At 39.2% G+C, this 20,480-nt stretch overlaps 1 protein-coding gene across 2 annotated transcripts in view; it reads right to left on the reverse strand.

Moving 5' to 3' along the window:
* PEX7 (peroxisomal biogenesis factor 7) overlaps window positions 1–9,411 on the reverse strand; it is a 99,749-nt gene extending 90,338 nt beyond the window's left edge. Inside the window, exons 1-3 of one of the 2 annotated variants that reach the window (XR_004352582.1) lie at window positions 9,182–9,402; window positions 7,194–7,251; window positions 6,167–6,317 (exon numbers count right to left, since the gene is read on the reverse strand). Coding sequence is in view for 1 of the 2 variants with exons in the window: in XM_032651657.1 (XP_032507548.1) it covers window positions 6,167–6,317; window positions 7,194–7,251; window positions 9,182–9,311 (339 nt within the window). In the remaining variant the exon portion in view is untranslated. Of the gene's footprint in view, window positions 1–6,166; window positions 6,318–7,193; window positions 7,252–9,181 lie in introns of both variants that reach the window. The other variant, XM_032651657.1, reaches the window with a different exon arrangement.
* Window positions 9,412–20,480: the final 11,069 nt, after the last annotated feature.

Raw genomic sequence — 20,480 nt, forward strand, 5'->3', positions numbered from 1 at the left:
CGTTTGTTTTACTGTGTTTAATATACTAGGATATGGGAAAGAAACTAACAGTATAAGCCAGGATATTGTGCTTAAAACACAAAAACGAAAACTGTAGACCATAAATACAAAAGCTGGAGGGATGGAAAATTCAGCTTGATGAAGAGAGGTATCCTAGCAGGGCCCTGAGGGCTGGTTAAAATGTCAATAGCAGAAAGCAGAGGTGAAAATAGTGACCAGAAACTCCCCCAAAGACATAAATGGGGACATAAAGCACCCTAGGGATTATAGGACTAGTGAACAACTGCAAGATAACACCAAGGTTTTGTGCCTCAGAACTGTCAGTGACAGTGGCATTAACAAAACTGGACGACTGGAGGAAGGGAGATAATGTGTAATTTTAGACACAGTGAGTTTGTGGTGACAGCCTGACAGTCAAGTGGAAATGTCTAGGAAGAACAGGGTTTGGGCATTAACCTCAAGCCCTGAAAAAAGTTTACAACCAGAGAGATGTTTGGGAGACAGCTGAAAAGGGATGACTAGATTCCATTATCCCAACCTCAAGTCACATAACTATTCAATACATATTTATTAAGCACTTACTATGAACAAGGCATGTGGGAGGGAGAGTATAGTGTTAGACAAGGCAGATAAAGCCCCAGCCTTCATGGGTCTTATACTTTAGCAAGGGAAGATAGGCTGTAAGTATAAATACACAATTTCAGGTTGTGATTTTTTAAAAACTACTAAGAAAAATAATGTAAAGTAAGAAGACTAGAAAATAATAACAAGGGCGGGAGACTAGAAAGCACATCTCACATTAGTCTACTCTTACATTTTTTCCCTATTCCCAATTCCCCCCTCCACTCGCACTCAAATAGTGGACACGGGAAATATAAAAAGAAGAGAGATATGCAGCTATGCTTTAAAAGCAGGGTCCTCTAAAGGCCTATCTTAATGAAATTACTCTTGGTAGAAAGAAAATTGAAGAAAATTAACTGGGAAACTACACAAAGAAAAAAGAAAAAAACACTGAAGACTATTTTGTGCTGCTTTATGAAATCTGAACTTCATCAGAACCACAGTTTGAGGAGGACAAATTTTATTACTGAATCCAATTCCCAAAGAGCTCATTTTTAATCTACTGTACAGTGTTGCCCTTTTTAAGTTGGTCTATTTAATTAAAAATCATCAAATAAAAAACTGTGTCCAGAATGTTCCTACTTATCTGTATCAATACAAAGGAAAGGGACACTGACTTTTAATTACTGAGCGGTTAGAAAGGGCTACAGGGCTTCCCTGGTGGCGCAGTGGTTGGGAGTCCGCCTGCCGATGCAGGGGATGCAGGTTCGTGCCCCAGTCTGGGAAGATCCCACATGCCGCGGAGCGGCTGGGACCGTGGGCCATGGCCACTGGGCCTGTGCATCTGGAGCCTGTGCTCTGCAACGGGAGAGGCCGCAACAGTGAGAGGCCCACGTACCACAAAAAAAAAAAAAAAAAAAAAAAAGAAAAACAAAAAAAAGTTAAAAAAAAAAGCGCTACATATTTCTTTTAATGTGAAACTTAATTTTTTTTTCATTATAGATATATTAAAATGCACATAAGAGTAGAGAGAATAGCATAATAAATCCCCAGGTATCCATCACATACCTTCCATAATTGTCAATATTTTACCCATCCTGTCTCATCTGTTCCATTACTTACTGGAGTATTTTAACATCAGACCATTTCACTCACAAATACTTCAGGAGAAAGAATGTCTTCACCTTTTACATGAGCACAAGGCCATTTTCACATCTTAGATTAACAACAGTTCCTAACATCATCTAATACTCAGCCCATATTCATATTTCCCTGATTGTCTCAGAAACGTCCTTTTATAGTTGGTTTATCTGAATAGGATCCAAACAAAATCCATATTTTATACTTAGCTGTTATGTCTCTTAAGTTATTTCTAATCTAGGAAAGTTCCCTTTCCCACCTTGGTTCAGGTCCCCCTACCCCACCAATGACATTTACTTGTTGAAGAAACAAAGTTACTGGTCCTATGGAATGTTCTAAATACATTCTGGATTTGGCTAATTGTTTCCTCATGGTGGTGTGCAACTTTTTCCTCTACCCTTCCTATTTTCTTAAAATTGGAAGTTAGATCTAGAGGCTTGATTTGATTCAGTTCAATCTTTTTTTTAGCTTTCTATTGTATTAGGAGGTGTGTAATTTCCGGTTGATCCACTTTTAGTGATCCTAAGATTGTTCATAAGATGGATCACTTTTAAATTAATGGTTTTAGCATCCACAGATAACCCCTGCCTAGGGTCATTATTTCATTAGGGGCTACTAAATGGTGATTTTCTAATTCTATTATCCCTTCTACATTTACTAGGTAGAATTCTATGACAAGAAAATTTCTGCACCAACGATTTGATTACCCCACAGTGAAATTCATACAGGAAAAGCAGGATAAATGCCTTGATTCTTTACCTTTATTTATAAATTCATGATCAAAAACTTTAAATGGATCAAATATCTTTTAAAATTTTTCAGCAAACTGATAAGCCTCACTATTTGACAATGAAGACAAATTTTAACTATTTTTTAAAAACTGTAATAACAACACTGAGAATTAGATGCTGAAATGAATATTAAACTGAGTCTGTCATCTTTAAAGTCACTTTTAACTCACTCTCAATAGCACAGTGCTATAAGCCATGAAGTCAGAAACAAAATTCTCAATTACTCTCTTTTTTCTCCTTCTTGCTGAACTTTTTAAAATCTTCTTATTCTTCCATTCTTATTATATATTCAGCAGCAGGCTAAGCTGAAGGCATTTTATGGGGCTCAAAAGACATAATGGCCTCTGCAGTTAAATAATACAGAGAAGAATCCGATTCCTGCTTTGATGCTAAGTTTAGAAGCCATGCAAAGGGAAACTTTCCATGTTTTTCTTTCTTTCATTTCACCAGGACCTTTATTCCTTAAGGCCTAAAATATATCTAGGTCTTGGAATTTTCCTTTTTGCTTCAGTAAGTACTTGTCTGACTATCTGAAAACTGACTGTTGGACTTTATTCAACACTATTTGTTGAATATTCAACAAATATTTATTTGCTCCTCAAAACTCTATTTGACCTTAAATCAAACACCTTAAAAGTGTTTCTGCATATTTGGTATAAGAGACAAACTTTAAATAAATGCTGTATTTCTCTTTAATGAAAAATGCCAAATATTTGGTATTATAACACTGAGCTTTAGATTGATCACCAGAAATTCTTTAACAATCTCACGGAGGACAACCTTTCTGAGGGTCCTACAGTTCTCTACTCGTCATCCGCCTTGGTGTGGTTCGACTTTTACTAACAATCGTGAGAAAGACAAGAAGTAATATTGTGGCACACAGTGATGGGGACTCCCCAACCACCAATCTCCCTTTCTCCTTCCTCACAGAACCCCAGTTTTGCCCTTCAGGAAAAGCTCTGTCCTTTCCTCATCCCAGGGGTGAATCTTACTTAGATGAAAGTACGAGTGGTGACTTGTTTCCCTCACAAGTGACAGAGTTACGACTGGGCATGTGATGAGATGATAACTGGAATTCTATGGAGCGTTAGAAGAAAGAAACCCACCGAGGACAGCAGAGCGGAAAGGCAGGAGAAACCCGGGTATCTGATGACATTGCCAAGACTAAATTAAACAAACTTGGACCCATTCCCAGCTCCATATCCTTGGTTATGTGAAATAAAAAACTCAGATCGTTGAAAGCACTTTTAGTTTGGTTTTCTCTTATGGTAACAGCCAAGGCATCTAACTGACACAAAATGCTTATCAAAAATTGCATTTGAGGGCTTCCCTGGTGGCGCAGTGGTTGAGAGCCCGCCTGCTGATGCAGGGGACACGGGTTCGTGTCCCGGTCCGGGAAGATCCCACATGCCGCAGAGCGGCTGGGCCCGTGAGCCATGGCCGTTGAGCCTGCGCGTCCGGAGCCTGTGCTCCGCAACGGGAGAGGCCACAACAGTGAGAGGCCCACATACCGCAAAAAAAAAAAAATTGCATTTGACAAGAAAATGAGGAAGGACAACCTAGAACAACAGTCTGAAAAAACAAACAATAAAATAAGTCTTCAGTTCAAAAAAACCAGTTACATAATTATAGAATGATGTAAACCACTGGCTTAACAATAGTACAAAGATCTTTACAAGTGGACTGAAAGTAACCCAGCACTACAACGTGGCTGAGGAAAATGCACAGCCATGTTAGGTAATATTATTAGAAACAGAGGCTCAAGATCATGGTGGCGAAGTCATATAAAGCTCAGCACTAATAAACACATTTCTGGAATAAATTAGGTTTTACAACATTAAAGGCAACAGTGTAAAACAAGAGATCACCCAAAGGAGTTTACCAGGACGGAGAAAGATATAGAGACCGTGTAACCTGAGGACAGGTCGAAGGAATTACAAGTGTACAGTCTGGAAGAGGGAAGACTTACAGGGGGCATGACAGCTATTTTCAAGGATTCTCCTGGAAAAGAGGGACTGCACTTGGTCTCACCATGTCAGAGAAAGGAATCTGAAGCAACAGTTCGTTGATATTGAAGGTAGATTTAGGCCTAAGAGAGCAATTATCTAACCAATAGAGCAATCAAAAAGTCAAATAAGTTATCACATGAGACAGTGAAATTCACTTTCAATGAGCAGAAGCAAAGACCGCGTGACCATCACACGGAACATTGTCAAACAGTATTTTCCAGAGTAGTAGCAGTACAAACACCATTGGTTGTACGAGAGATGATTTTAACTGGTACATACATTTTATTTTACTCGTTATATATTTATTTTACCATACATGAAATAAATGTACATACTAAGCTATCAATTCCATGGTTTCATGAATATGCGCTGTTTTAGAATAAGTGAAATAACTATGTAAAGTTCATTTAAAGAAACACGTTAAATCAGTATCTACCATTTAATAAAACTGGATATATTATTTTACGATTTGTTAGCTACAGCCCTAGAATTTATATAGATAAGCAATACAAGGCCCAAAGATTTAAGAAAAAGAAAGAAAACTTTTGAGAGGAAAAATATTTTTAAAAAAGAAAGAAAAACATTAAGTTAATCATAATCTAAGTGGTATAAGAAAATGGCAAAAATCATGAAGGTACCACGAAAATGTCTGAATTTTGGACATGCTGCTTCGTGGGGATTTTTGCATTGACCATGCTGAAACTAAAGTTCCTCCTTTACCAAAGTTGTCTTGGTATTCAGTGGTTCTATGAAAACACGATCATTTATAACTACATTTATTCAAAGAGTCTCCTTTACAATAATATGGAGGAACTAAAATTTTCTATTATTTTCAGTCAGATCTTAGAGATATTCATTTTTAATAGCTAGAACTATAAAAATGATGTCTAGAATCCTCACATAACCAGTCTATTATTACAAAAGACTAACATTCTTGCACCTAATAAGCATTTACTGAGGTCTTTCCATGAGCCAGGCACAAATTTGAAAGTAAATTTGCAAGTTTTCATTTGAAGCATCTATTGCTACCTTGAGAAAATTCTTAAAACATTTAAGGTAAAACACCAAAAGAGAATGTCTTTACCATCATGTTCATGAAAAGTATATACGTATTTTAATATGACTGAAGGCCAAACTATTCTCTTTGCTACCCATACACACACACAATATCTAGCACGTGTAAGAGATTTAGTTTTTAAACTTCTTTGGTAAGCTCTGCCTTATAGTCAGTATTTCAAGCTCTTGCTTCCATATATTCTGAAAATCCTTAGGAATCATAGTGAAGTCCTAAAGGCAATCTTATGATGTCTCTGTGAAAAAGTCCACCTACCTCTATCTTAAGGCAGCGTACGGAGGCATATCCTTCCTTACAGCGTAAAGAAAGCCATGCGCCTCTGGAGGAACCGGTGCCACGGTATATTTCCTACCGGAGGCGTTTTTACTGACTAATGAGAAGCCTGACCTTTTCTTCTTTCCCAGCTCCTTAGGCTAAAAGGTACTTTATGTTTGAAGAATCAAATAACAAGTGACATCTAACATGTACACATGTACAAGAAACACTAAAGCTTAAACTTCTTGTCCCCTGAAGACATCCCCCCATGTTTCCACCCCCAAATGGATTTCAACCAAAGAAAAACAATCAGCCCAGAAAGATTCCCTTCCTACCTCCTGAGTGTGTTCCTTGTAGACCTGCAGTGGCCCTGTGGCTCTGGCGGTGTCCCAGAGCTGTAACGAGCCATCACCACTACAGGTGACCAGGATATGCTCATTATTCTCACTCCAGGTCACGTCAAACAAACCATCGTTCCAGTCAAAGCTACACCAGGAAAATTAAAACAAAAAAATCTAGTTACATAGGCAGCTGAACATAAAATAACAATCATTGCTTTTTTTTTTTTTTTTTACAGTTTATCACCTATTTTAACACACATTATCTCACGTGGTCTTCACAAATATGGGAGATTCGTAGAGCAGGCACTTGCCAGATTCAGAAACAACTTCAGAGAGCTTAAAAGAACAGCCTAGTCACACAGCCAGAAAACTGCACAGCTAGGTTAAAATCAGGGCTCCCAACTAGAAATACCATTTACATGAGGACATGCTGCCACACCTGGGTGCTCACTGCTTTCTGTGTTTCATAGGAGGGAAGAACAAGCACTTGAAAGTACTAATTTAGATCAATAATTTCAGTGTTTCCCATAAATCTTTCACCTGAGCTATCAGCAGGCAGTTATTTCTGATGAAATTTCCTTTCCTTTCTCTACCCTTGACTAACTCTGATGGAGACGTTAATGAGTCTAACAGTCACACAGACAAGACAGGCATGGAAAGAAGAAAGGGAAAGAAGCGATAATCCACAAAATGGATAATTAGTTCCTGAATGAGTAAAGCTAAAGTACATTAAGAAGAAAGCAAAGATAGGAATGTCAAACAGTATACCAACGAGCTCACAGTTTTTTATGTTTAAGTTTTACAATGTATAAGTGAATGCTAAGAGACAAGAGCTTTAGAAGAAAAGTGACATAATCACAAGTTCATGGCAAAAATAAGCTCTATACTATGCAAATCCTGAAGGTTCTTTTATACGGCAAATTAAAACATCTTATTGATCACAAAGATTCAAAACTAATTCTATTAAGGTCTTAAAAGCAACAGAGAACACGTATAAGTTTAATAGTTAGAGTCATCTTACCTTCTAAAAAGCCTAAGCCCAGATTCATTTTGATCCAGTATTAGCAGGGTTCCACAGCCTAAGGAGAAAATTGCTGAGGTCATGCTGTTGAACCCGCTGGGGGACCATGTCAAGGCAAAGAGGTATCAAGTACTGAGTACCTAATTTTACAGTCACAAATTTCAAGTTACTTGAGGCCATGTATACAAAATGATCAGGACCGTGCTCTCCATTTCTGTCTCTCTCTCTACATTGTGCTTAATTAAATATTAAGCTTACCATCTCACCTATGCTTGGAATCCAGACACAGCTCTAACAGGGGAGAGATATTTAAGTGCATACTCTATGGCCAGGCAGGTTGACAGGCACACAAACCTCCCAAACAGGTGTTATCATCCCTATTTACAGGTGAGAAACCTCAGGCTAACAGACCCCAAGGATTGTGTACCTTCTACATCACACTGCCTTCACAATAAATCTACAATACCTTCTGGGACTTCCCTGGTGGCACACTGGTTAAGAATCTCCCTGCCAATGCAGGGGACATTGGTTCAATCCCTGGTCCAGGAAGATCCCACATGCCACGGAACAACTAAGCCCGTGCACCACAACTACTGAGCCTGTGCTCTAGAGCCGGCAAGCCACAACTACCCAGCCCGTGCACCTAGAGCCCACGCTCCACAAGAGAAGCCACCGCAATGAGAAGCCTGTGCACCGCAACAAAGAGTAGCCCCCTCTTGGTGCAACTAAAGAAAGCCCGCGCACAGCAAAGAAGACCCAACGCAGCCAAAAATAAATAAATAAATAAATTTATTTTAAAAAAAATAAATAAAATAAATAAAGAGTACTGGTTTCATACTTTAAAAAATAAAATAAAATAAATTCAGCATGGAATTTTAAAACAAAATGCCTACTGGAACTCACCACGTACTTGGTGGTAAAATGCTGAACACAACATATCATTAACTACCAAAGAGGAATTATTTTACTAAAGGATCAGCATATTTTAAAAGTTATATTTGTTATTGGGTTGAAGGAAAGAAAACTATTAAATATGACTGACTTAAAAAAATATCAATTCCTCTTAAGACTTTTTTTTAAGGATCTAATTTAAAATATCATTACAAACTCACGAGTCTTCAACCTAAATGGTAGGCAAGTATTGTAAACCTGAATTTGCAACCACTAAAAGCTAATGGTGAAAATATTAAGGCAAATATTTCTCTCCCTCTCAGTTTTAGAAATCACTAAATCACTGTAGGACCCAACAAAAAATACTGTTGAGAGCTGACATTATGCAATGAATTTTTTCATAGACCTTCAGCGCGTTATACAACAGCTACGAGATGAATTAAAAGAAAGCCCGTAAGTCAAGAATAGAACCCCGCCTTTCAACCTAGTCCAGGACCAGAGACCATTAACCTGAACCTCTTAACTGCCTGCAAATGTTTGTATTCCTCCGGAGACAAGAAAAAGCGAGAAAAGAACGTGAACAATTTCGTGTTGGCACTTGCGGGGAAACTCCTGGCGTCTGCTCAGGAGCATCCTTAAGACGCACAGCCGGAATGCAGCCTGTGGGGAATGTGGTCCAATTAGTGGGTACTGGGGTGGCCCTGCAGACCGTCTTCCAAGAGCTGTTGGTCCCGTCGGACCGGTAGAAGGGGCCCCACAGGTTCAGCCCGCTCTCCGCATGGCCACGTGTACCTGGAGGGGTGTGTGTCACTAGGGGCGATGGTGTCGGTGCGCTCTAAGGCATAAGAACTAGGGGCACTAGGCATCTTCCACACGCTACTTCCGCACTGTAACTGGAAAAGATGATGGACTCGACTCTAAACCAACTCCCCACACTGGACAAAGGCGGTCAGGGAGCCAGGCGTTCCTCCTCTGCTTCCCCTGGTGTTCTTTTCTGACGCCGTCTACTGTCGGAAGTGCTTTTGGACCACCAGAGGGAGCTGGAGCTCAGCTGGAACCCGCCCCCGCCCCGGCGGCTCAGCGCGGCCCGGCCTCACCCGCGATGCCGTAGTGCTGCGCGGTGGCGCAGGCCAGGCGGCCCGGCAAGTACGGGGAAAACTCGGCTGCATAGCCGTGGCGGCCTGGCACCCGCAGCGTCCGCACCGCTCCGCCACGCGCCGCGCTCATCCCGCCCGCCGCCTGCGTGCCTGGCCGCCCCAACCGCCGAAGCCCTTCCGAGTTGGAGGCGACCGGTCCGGACTCGCTAAGAGAATTAGAGATCCTGGCAGCTGAGACGGAAGTGAGGACACTGGGTGCCCTGAATGCTAGGTTTCGATTGGTCCGCAAAGGAAAGGGAATTGACTCTGACGGAGGCCATTTTTGTCTTGGGCAAAACAGATGCTTGGCGCCCGCTGTGACGAAGTAGACGTGAAGGCAGTATTTCTGAGAGTTAGGTGGTGATTCTGACACCTTTTGTTTTTACATATCAGCCTCCACTGCGGGCTATCTGGTTTTTATTAATTTATTGACCTTTTGAAAGACTGGCATCAGGAAATCTGGCTGATGATTACAAAATGAGACAAGTTACAGCAAAGTCTGAAACCATGCTGCGAGTCCAGGAGGCAATTGAGCGCGGTGTTGCCCGAGGTAAATTAAAGCAAAGTTAAATCAGCGGTAGTCAAGCTAAGGCAAAAAACATCGTAAGAAACTAACTTAAAATTTTTTTTAAATTCTTCCTATATTTATTGTATAGTAGTAAGTGCTCAGATGCTCTGAAAACGAAGGCTCCTTCATCCATTCAAATATTTACCAGGCGTATACCATGTGGAGGGTGGCCATATATTGCTTATCTGCCAAACAAGACCCTTCTGAGAATAAAAGAGAGTGCAGTTAATAATTAAGCCAGGTCAACAGGTACAAACCTAGTCATATGGCCACTTTATACACAAAGTACCGTGCTAGGCACTGGGGATTCAAATGCAATAAGATATAGTTTGTGTCATCAGTTAAGTGTAATCAAAAAACTGTAGATGCTATGAAAAATATATAGGGGCTATTTTTAAAGGAATTGTCAGTGCTGGAAGATGGGGGATGGGAGAAAAACCTTCAGAAAACAAGTAATGTTTGTGTAAATGATGATAAGGTTTTCTTTAAATAGACAAGGAGGTGGAGGTCATTATAGGAGCAGGAATAACAGGAGACCTAAAACAGCAGGACCCATAGGAGATTGTGGCTACCAGGTATCAGCCTGCCCAGATGAAAGGGGTATGGTGAAGAGTATTGGACGGAGAGACTAGAATATTGTATTGCTTCATGAAGAGTCTTGTGTGCAATACCAAGGGAATTTGACTTCTACTGTAACGTAAACAATGGGGAACCATCAAAGTTTTCTAATGTGAGAAATTAGATGACCAAGTTTTCCTTTTAAAAGATCTTCTGGCAACACAAACTGGAAAACAGATTGGAAATGGGGAGGCCAGTTAAGACTTTAGCAATAGTTCAAGCAAAAGATAAGAATTTAAACAAAGATTATGGTAATGGGGGTGAAAAGAGTCATGCTCTACAGTATTGTGAGATTTACGCCTAGGAGGCCAGCCAGTTTCTCACAGTAAATATCGGGAAAAAACCACTTTGTGCTTCCTGCAGAGGGAAGAGAAAAGGAACCATTTTGAAATAAGCCAGCGCATTCGGTTCTTCTTAACAAGGCCTGGTCTCAGGGAAAACAAGTTAACCAGAGCCTAACCTAGTAGTATATTTTCAGAGCCTAATTAACCTGAAAGTTCCCGTGTGCCCATTTTCAATCAAACCCACGCCTACCTCCTGATCCACCAGTGACCTGTTTTTTCCTGAAATTCCAGTACTAGAAATGTATTCCCCGTGAGTTGTTTTTATTTATTTATTTATTTGTTTGTTTGTTTAATTTTGGCTGTGTTGGGTCTTCGCTGCTGCGTGTGGGCTTTCTCCAGTTGCGGCGAGCGGGGGCCACTCCTCGCCGCGGTGCACGGGCCGCTCACCGCAGCAGCCCCTCCCGTTGCAGGGCACAGGCTCCAGGCGCATGGGCCTCAGCAGTTGCGTCACTCAGGCTCAGCAGCTGTGGCACGCTGGCTCCAGAGCGCAGGCTCAGCAGCTGTGGCGCATGGGACTCAGTTGCTCTGCAGCATGCGGGATCTTCCCAGACCAGGTATTGAACCCATGTCCCCTGCATTGGCAGGCGGACCCCCAACCACTGTGCCACCAGGGAAGCCCTTCCCGTGAGTTTTTTGATTGATTACTTGAAGACTCCTCTTTTAAAGGCAAGTAGGCTATAGGACAAAGAATACTGAGGTGCAATCTCAATTTGCCCTTTACTTTTCAGTAATACACTTTCCCTAGATTCTTGTTTCTTCCTATGTAAAAGGGAAAGGTTTCAACTGAATCAATCATTTCTAGCCAGGAGATCTTTAAAGCTATAACAGGATTAGATAAACTAATCTAAATATTTCAAAAGCCAAACAGGAGTTGCACATTTATAATTCTGCATCAAAGGCCAGCCTGAAATCTAATTTTCTTTGTTTTTAGGCTGAGATTATGTGAATGCAGTGTGGTTACACTCATTCTCTAATGTTGATATTAACTTCTGATTGATTGCTTATGAAATCGTAATGTTTCTGGAGCTCACGAAGGAAAAAACTTTGAAAAGGTTTATAGATATTGAACAGGTTGATCTCTAAGGTTCTGTGCAGCCAAGAGGATTCAGGAATGTAGTTGCTGGCTGTCATGCACACCTTATTGGGATAATTGAAAACTATGAATGGTAGTTAGATAAAAACTATTGTATCCATTTGTGTCCCAAATTTGATGACTGTACTGTAGCTACATAAGAGAATGCCCTTATTCTTAGGAAATACTTAGGAAGTAATACGAGGTAAAGGGAGTTATAAAAGGATAACTCTTCAAATGGTGCAGAAAAAATAAATAATATAAACAGGCACAGTAGAGAGAAAGATAAAAACAAGTGTGGTTTAAAATGTTAAAAATTTGGTAATCTGGGTAAAACATATATGGCCACTTCAAGTATTATTCTTATAAATTTTCTGTAAGTTTGAAATTATTACAATTAAAAGGTTTTCTTAAGTATATGATTAAAGATTTTACTAATTCAGACTTTTCTTTGTCCAATTAGTTTGAATTAGTAAGAAATGGCTCTAATTTGTTAAGTAACACCTGGAGGCCCTGTACTGATGCCCACATAGTCCCTATGGGTGAATCACATACCAGAAATGTCTGTTGTGTGATTCCGCTAGGACTTCTGACTTCTATAGATTTGAGAGCATATGTCTGAGAAGAAAAACAGAAGTTTCCTCCTACTTAAGTCTAGAATGAAACACAGCTAATCAAGTGGAAATGTCAATGGGGAAATCCAGGTCAACTATAATTCCCATCATGACTAAGTGGCATAAAGACTCAGAATATGGTATCCTAGAGCTGACCTCAGGGAGAAATCACAGTCAGATCAGGATCACTCATTTCCAGGATTCTTTGTAAGGTTGACTCGACAATTCATAAATCTTACCATTTACAATGAACACAAACCTAGGTCACTATATATATTTCATTCTCTCAGACAAATATGCACAATAGTACGAAGGTATTTCTCAGGACTGTGTATGGGTTCATATATTCTTAAGAAAGATAAGTTCAGATAGAGAAACAACTTACCAAGTACAAAAGGAATATACATGGTCATCTTAAAAGTGAGTATCAGACATTAAAAACCTAGTATGTTCATTACCTGCCTTGGACTTCTTAGCTCTGGAAAATAGCATATTCTTCAAAAGCTATCATTTTCATTAACTAAGAAGTAGAAACAGCACTGATTTCCTTCAAACCTGTGCAAGAAGGTAGGCATGCTTTCATGTGAAAGAGAAATCTTAGAAGTTGTCTGGCATTCTTCTCATAGTCCCCAGACTGCGTGATGATTTACGGTACAGCATTATTCACAGTAAAAAAAAAGAAAAAAGAAAAAAGTGGCTGCACTGTGAGTCAATTCATTGCAAATAATGATGAATACAAATTTTAGCTCAGATGTGGTTGACGGTATGATTCTGAGCAAATAATTTATCTCTTCGAGCCTCAGTTTTCCATAAAATAGAGCTTCTGAGAAGGGCAAGCAGAGCAGTGAGGGATCTGGAAGCCATATGACTTAGAGAATTGTTAAGAGTACTGGGATACCACTACACACCTATAAGAATGACCAAAATCCAGAACACTGACAACATCAAATGTTGGTGAGGACGTGGAGCAGCAGGAACTCTCATCCATTGCTGGTGGAGTGCAAAATGGTACAGATACTTTGGAAGACAGTTTGGTGGTTTCTTACAAAACTAAACATACTCTTATAATACAACCCAGCAGTTGTGCTCCTTGGTATTTATCCACAGGAGCTGAAAACTTATGTCTACAGAAAAGCATGCACATGGTTGTTTATAGCAGCTTTATTTATAATTGCTAAAACTTGGAAGCAACCAAGATATCTTTCAATAGGTGAATGGATAAATAAGCTGTGGTGTATCCAGACAATGGAATATTATTCAGCACTAAAAATAAATGAGCTATCAAGTCATGAAAAGATATGGAGGGACTATACATACATAATACTTAGTGAAAGAAGCCAATCTTACTGTATGATTCCAACTATGGCATTCTGGAGAAAGCAAAATTATGGAGACAGTAAAAAGATCAGTGGATGCCATGGGGTGGAGATTGAGGGGGTTGGAAAAGATGAATAGGCAGAGTACAGAGGATTTTTAGGGCAGTGAAAATGTTCTGTATGATTCCATAATGATGGATACCTGTCATTATACATTTGTCCAAACCCACAGAATGTACAACACCAAGACTGAACCGTGATGTAAACTATGGACTTTGAGTGATTATGATGTGTCAATGTAGGTTCATCAGTTTTAACAAATGTACCAGTCTGGTGGGACATGTTCATAGTAGGAGAGGCAACACATGTGTGGAGTCAGGGAATGTATAGGAAATCTCTGTACCTTCCCCTCAGTTTTGCTGTGAACCTAAAACTGCTCTAAAGAAGTCTAATTTTACAGAAAGTCTGGTGCATTAAAAACAAACTTTAATGTTCTTAAGTAAATTGAAAATTTTTATAATTTAATTTTATTCTCCACCACTCTTCAGAGAGAAAACTTTCAAAAAGCTAAAAAAGAAAATAAAATCTCCCCTCCCCCACCTCACTAACACGGATTGCCTACAGATTTCTTCTGAAAGATTCTTTTGTTCCCTACACCCACTAACTTTTCTGGGTGTTCTTTAATGCTACCCCCTACGCAGGAAAAGTCTTTGCTTTGTTATCCCACAAGCTCTCTGTCCTCTTTCATATTCTCCCTCAAGTTTGAATACTTCCAGAAGTTCTAACTCATCTCTAGAACTTAACTTCTGAATATGAAAAGAACATTCATCTAATATCATTTTTAAGAATTGTAATTGCTTTTCTTATTTTCTCTTTTTTTTGGGGGGGGATTGTGCAGGTCATATCCTTTTTGTGACAAGTTTAATGAATAAAATATTTATAAGGATAATGATTATTAAGGTTTTTTTTTTTTAATGGAAACAGCAGTGGACTGAATGTCAGGAATCTTTGTTTTATGTTTTGGGACACATTGCTTTACATTTTGGTACTCTTTCTTAGGTGTAAAATAAGTGTGATAGATTCTGACTCTTTTTATCTCTTAATATCATGACTCCAAGATTTGTCTTAAAGAAAAGTGATTGTAAATGAAGCTTTTTTAAATTCAAAGTAAGACCACCAGGCTGTAGCCATACTTTATTCCAAAACTTGGATTCTATATTTCATAGACAGCAGAGTAACATTTCCTGTTAGAGGTGAGTTGACTTTAGGTAGCATCACAACCCAAAGCTTAATTCAGAAAGTAAATATTGCTGAAAATCATGCTCCTCAAGAGGAAGAAATTGTGCCACAAAATTAAAAGAGACATAAAATGGCCTTGAGTTAGTTTTCTTTAAAATCTTCCTATTTATTTTTAAGATCTTTGTCCAAATATTAAAAATATGCAGACATTTTCTTGTATGTACATTTTACAACTGAGAAAAATAATACATGCACATGGTTAAAAAAATTATTCAAGAGTATATAGTGAGAAGCAGTGTCCTTCTCACTCTAACTTTTCAGTGCCCCTGGTCAGAGAGCAATATAGTGTTTACTAAAAAAAATAAAGTGCAGAACAGGGCTTTAATATGCCACCATTTGTGTTTTCAAAATGTGTGTATGTGTGTAGATGTCCTGTTATTCAATTGATAGAATATCTCAAAAGAAACACAAGGAAACTGGTAATAGTGGTTGCCACTGGGAAGCAGTAATGGAGACACTAGGAGATAAGATGGAATCAAGACTTACTAGTCACTGGATATATTTTTTTAATCTTTTAATTCTAAACCATATGCAACTATCAGTTAAAAATTCCCACAATATATCTTGAAGACCATGCCATAACCACACACAGTCTTAATCCCATGCTTTTTAACAACATAGAAGTATCTTAATCTACTTGAAATTATGTATATTCAGTTTTACCCCAAATAATATTGCTGAGAACAGGCTTTGGAACTAAGCAGATCTGGTTTAAAATCCGGGTTCCGCCCTCTCAGTTCAACTGTGGGCAGTTCTTCTCTGTAAATGGATATAATAATAGCCTCTAGGGCTGTTGTAAGGATGTAGTGGTCAGTTTATGCAAAGGGCCTAGTATTATGCCAGGTACATAGTAAGTGCTCAGTGAAGTTTAGATTTCTTTCTCTCTTGGCTTTTTAGTCATTTGAAAAAGTTAGTTAAATGCCTGAAATAGAAAGACAAAAGTATGTTGTTATTAACTATTTCTGTCTTTGTGTTCGTAGTAGACTCCTGCTCTGAAGAAATAAATTCTGAAGAGTAAGTGTTAAATTAAATGGGATCTAAGACCATGTACCCTTTGAAAGGAAGCTTGTTTTTTTTATTTTTCAGGTAGTTAAATCAGGGAAATGAGAGTGCATGGAGCAATTATCCAGTCTTATAGTCAGTTAAGCTATCCAATTTGAATAATTTAGGCCCAAAATGAAGAAGCAATTTGAGACATTAAACTAACATATAGCTTATGTATTTCATCTACTGCATTGCCACAGTTATCAAGAAATGATGGTAGAGAACGGCTCTCTGTGTTACTGTTTGTGGTGGTCTGAACTGTGTTCCCCCTCCCCCCACCCCCAGTTTATATGTTCAAGCCCCAACCCCCAATGTGACCGAAAGGTTTAAGGACACACACTCCTTTACCTGAACCAAATATAGGACCTCTCAGAGGAGTCCTTTTTTTTTCTCTTATTTACGAAATCAGGGAGATCTTTTTGACTCAGATTATAAATACAGTAAGGAATTGGCAGATTATTTTGAGAACTAAGGATAGTGGATTTCACTCAGTGAAATGAGTGACAGCCCATACCCCACACTCCTTGAACAATAACTGTCTAGGTGGGATAATCACTGTAAAAATTTAAAGATGGATAGAAGTCTAATATTTAAAGTTAGGTTTTATATATATGATTTTTTACAAGGGTAAAAACAACCCCCAAAGTACTACATATATATGATGAGTCCCCTTTATGATGCTCTAAAATTTCTCCTTGTACATCTGTCTATCCACCTATCTACCTACCTATCATCTCTCTATTTATAGATACATACACACACATGCACACGCATTATACTGAAGATTAAGATATATGTGACAAAGGCTATTGCTTATCCAACATCCATCCTCTCCTTCTTTCCTGGTAACAAAACCTCTAAATCGTTGGCTGCGTATACTTGCCATGTTTAAAGCTACAGTTTCCAGGCTCCCTAGCAGATATCGCTTCTCTAAGTGGATATAATTGGGCGAGGCTTCTAAGAAAGCTATTTTAAAAGAGCTGATTAGCATGAAGTCACGGTCTTTTGCCTGCACTCCCCTCCTTCCTGCTGCCTGGAATATAGACATGATGACTGGACTACATCAGCCATTTTCTGAGTATGAGGTGATCCTGAGGATGAAAGCTATGAGACAAGGCTGAGAGAACGAATAGTGAAGGAGTCAAGATCCTTAGTGACAGTGGAGCCACCAGTGGAGCCTTGGACTGACTAAATCTGGACTTATTTTATATGAGAGAAAAAATTATATTTTGAGTCTTAATTATTTCAGATTTCTATTATATGTAGTAACGAGTGTATGTTCCACGCGGGCAGGAATCTTTGCCTGTTATGTTCAATGGTGTATCCCAGGGACCTGAGATAGGCATTCAGGAAATATTATTATTGAGTGATTGCAGCGTAATACAAGCCTAAACCCTCACTGTATTTTTTGTAATAGTGCAAAGAGTAAATTAGGAAATTTCTGGAGTTTTTCGCAATGCTAAAGAGAAGTTACGAAAATATTGAAGTGAGCAAACACAAAACAGCTGGAACCTTGCCCAAGAGTGGTACAGGAAAATTTCCAGTCTAAGCTAAAAATAGTGTGGTCTCTCTGGAAAGGACAAAGGCTGGTTCCAACTGGGGTAAATCGTTTATGATAATCCTGACCATGGAAAAAATTCTGAGGGACTCTGAGATATTAGCCACTCCTTCTCTAGTAATACGTGACTACAGCATTGTAGAATACTGTAGTTCATCCCACAGGCTAGGTTTTCTAGAATAAAAACAAACATATACATAAATAAACCCACTCCTATACTGGATTTTAGGCACTTGAAGTCAAGTCCAGGTCTAATTTGTTTGAATCTCCAGAATCTTAAAGAATGCTCAATGTACAGTAGGCCTTCCATAAATGTTTGACAGCTTGAGTTGAATTGGAAAATTAAGGAATAAGAGAGACATGAAATATTTTTTATCTTCTCCTATCTCTCCCTTTCCCTCTCTTCACACCTCTCCCCACACCTGTACTCTCCAGCTTTGCTAGGCATATGGATGGAAGTAGAGTCAAAGACTGCCTGAAACTCCAGTACTAGAAACATATTCCCGGGCTTCCCTGGTGGCGCAGTGGTTGAGAATCTGCCTACCAATGCAGGGGACACGGTTTTGACCCCTGGTCCGGGAAGATCCCATATGCTGCAGAGCAACTAAGCCTGTGTGCCACAACTACTGAAGCCTGCGCACCTAGAGCCTGTACTCTGCAACAAGAGAAGCCGCCACGATGAGAAGCCCGCGCACTGCAACAAAGCATAGCCCCTGCTCGCCGCAACTAGAAAAAGCCTGCGTGCAGCAACAAAGACCCAACGCAGCCAAAAATAAATAAATAAATTTATGTATTTATTTATTTTTTAAAAAAGGAATTTATTCCCTGTGACTTTTTTTTTTTTTTTTTTTTTTTTGCGGTACGCGGGCCTCTCACTGTTGTGGCCTCTCCCGTTGCGGAGCACAGGCTCCGGACGTGCAGGCTCAGCGGCCATGGCTCACAGGCTCAACTGCTCCATGGCATGTGGGATCTTCCCAGACCGGGGCACGAACCCGCGTCCCCTGCATCGGCAGGCAGACTCTCAACCACTGCGCCACCAGGGAAGCCCTCCCTGTGACTTTTTAAATTAATTAAAGATTCCTTTTTTAAATGCAAGTAAGCTATGGGACAAAGAATACTGCATTTTAATCTCAATTTGCCCTTTAATTCTCAATTCCATACTTTCCCTAGATTTTTATTTCTTCCTCTGTAAAATGGAAAAGTTTCAACTGGATCAATAATTTCTAGCTAGGAGGTCTTAAAAGACTACAACAAGATTAAACTAATCTAAATATTTCAAAAGCCAAATAGGAATTGCACGTTTATAATTCTGCAGCAAAGGCCAGACAAAATTCTAATTTTCTTTGTTTTTAGGCTGAGGTTATATGAATGCAGGGTGGTTACATTCATTCTCTGATGTTGATATTAACTTCTGATTAACCACTTATGAAACCATGACATTTCTGGAGCTCATGGAGGAAAACTTTTGAAAAGGTTTATAGGTATTAAACAGGTTGATTTCTAAGATTCTGCACAGCCAAGAAAACTAAGTCATAGACTTGCTGTCTGCCATGCACACCTTATTGATACTCTTCTTTCAGCTTTATTGAGGTGTAATTGGTAAATAGAAATTGTATATATTTATACATGTTTCGCTATCATTTTGAAATGATCTCCACAATCAAACTAGTTAACATATCCATCACCTCACATAGTCGTGTGTGTGTGTGTGTGTGTGTGTGTGTGTGTGTGTGTGTGTTGAGAATACTTAAGATCTACCCTCTTAGCAAATTTCAAATATATGATCCAGTATTGTTAACTATAGTCACCATGCTGTACATTAGATCTCCAGAACTATTCATCTTGCATAACGAAACTTTGTGTCCTTTGACCAACATCTTCTCATTTCCCCCACCCCAGCCCCTGGCGACCACCATTATACTCTGTGCTTCTATGTATTCAACTATTTTAGATTCCACATATAAGCATGATTATGTAGTATTTGTCTTTCTGAGTCTGGTTTATTTCACTTAGCATAGTGTGCCAAATCACAGGCTTTCTTTATTCTTCAAAACTGAATAGTATTCACTTAATTGTGACTTTTAACAGAAGTCTTGAAGAGGAGGTAAGATACCAGGTCATTAAAGGTCCAGCAGAGAGACCATTTCCAGCACTTAGAACACTTAGAGCATTAACAGCACTTATACAGAGCTCCCTTTATTATTATAATATGCTTGTCTACTACCTATCCTCATTATCATTTCAGGGTATTTGGTTTTTCACAACTGAGGTAGAAACTGTTTTCATCTAAACATTCATTAAACCTCAGAATTGTGTAACTTCTAAACTTGGCCAATGCTGTGGAAGACTAAAATAATGTAGGTAGACATGGCTAGATGTCAGGTTTATGTAAGGATCTACAATTATATTTAAATTGTTTTGCTTTTATAACTGCTATGGTGACCTCATAAAGACTCTAATTGCAAATATTTACCAACCCACATCTTTATTGAAACTAGTTTATCTTTCCCATGGAGATAGATGGGAAGTAAAATAATTGAAATGTATGGTCTTTCCACCCAGGTGAATCCGATTATCCAAGGTAAATGAACAGGTTGCTATGTTTAAGGCTGCATATGGTAGTTACAGGAAAGAATTCCAGAAAAGGATGGGTAATTTCTTTTTCCCTTTTAGTTCTGTGCAGCATTGTGCTGGGCACATAGGAAGCCTTTTTTTTTTTTTTTTTTTTTTTTTGTGGTACGCGGGCCTCTCACTGCTGTGGCCTCTCCTGTTGCGGAGCACAGGCTCCGGACACGCAGGCTCCGGACGCTCAGGCCCAGCGGCCGTG

The sequence above is a fragment of the Phocoena sinus genome, chromosome 12, assembly GCF_008692025.1.
Source record: "Phocoena sinus isolate mPhoSin1 chromosome 12, mPhoSin1.pri, whole genome shotgun sequence".
Classification (NCBI taxonomy): domain Eukaryota; kingdom Metazoa; phylum Chordata; class Mammalia; order Artiodactyla; family Phocoenidae; genus Phocoena; species Phocoena sinus.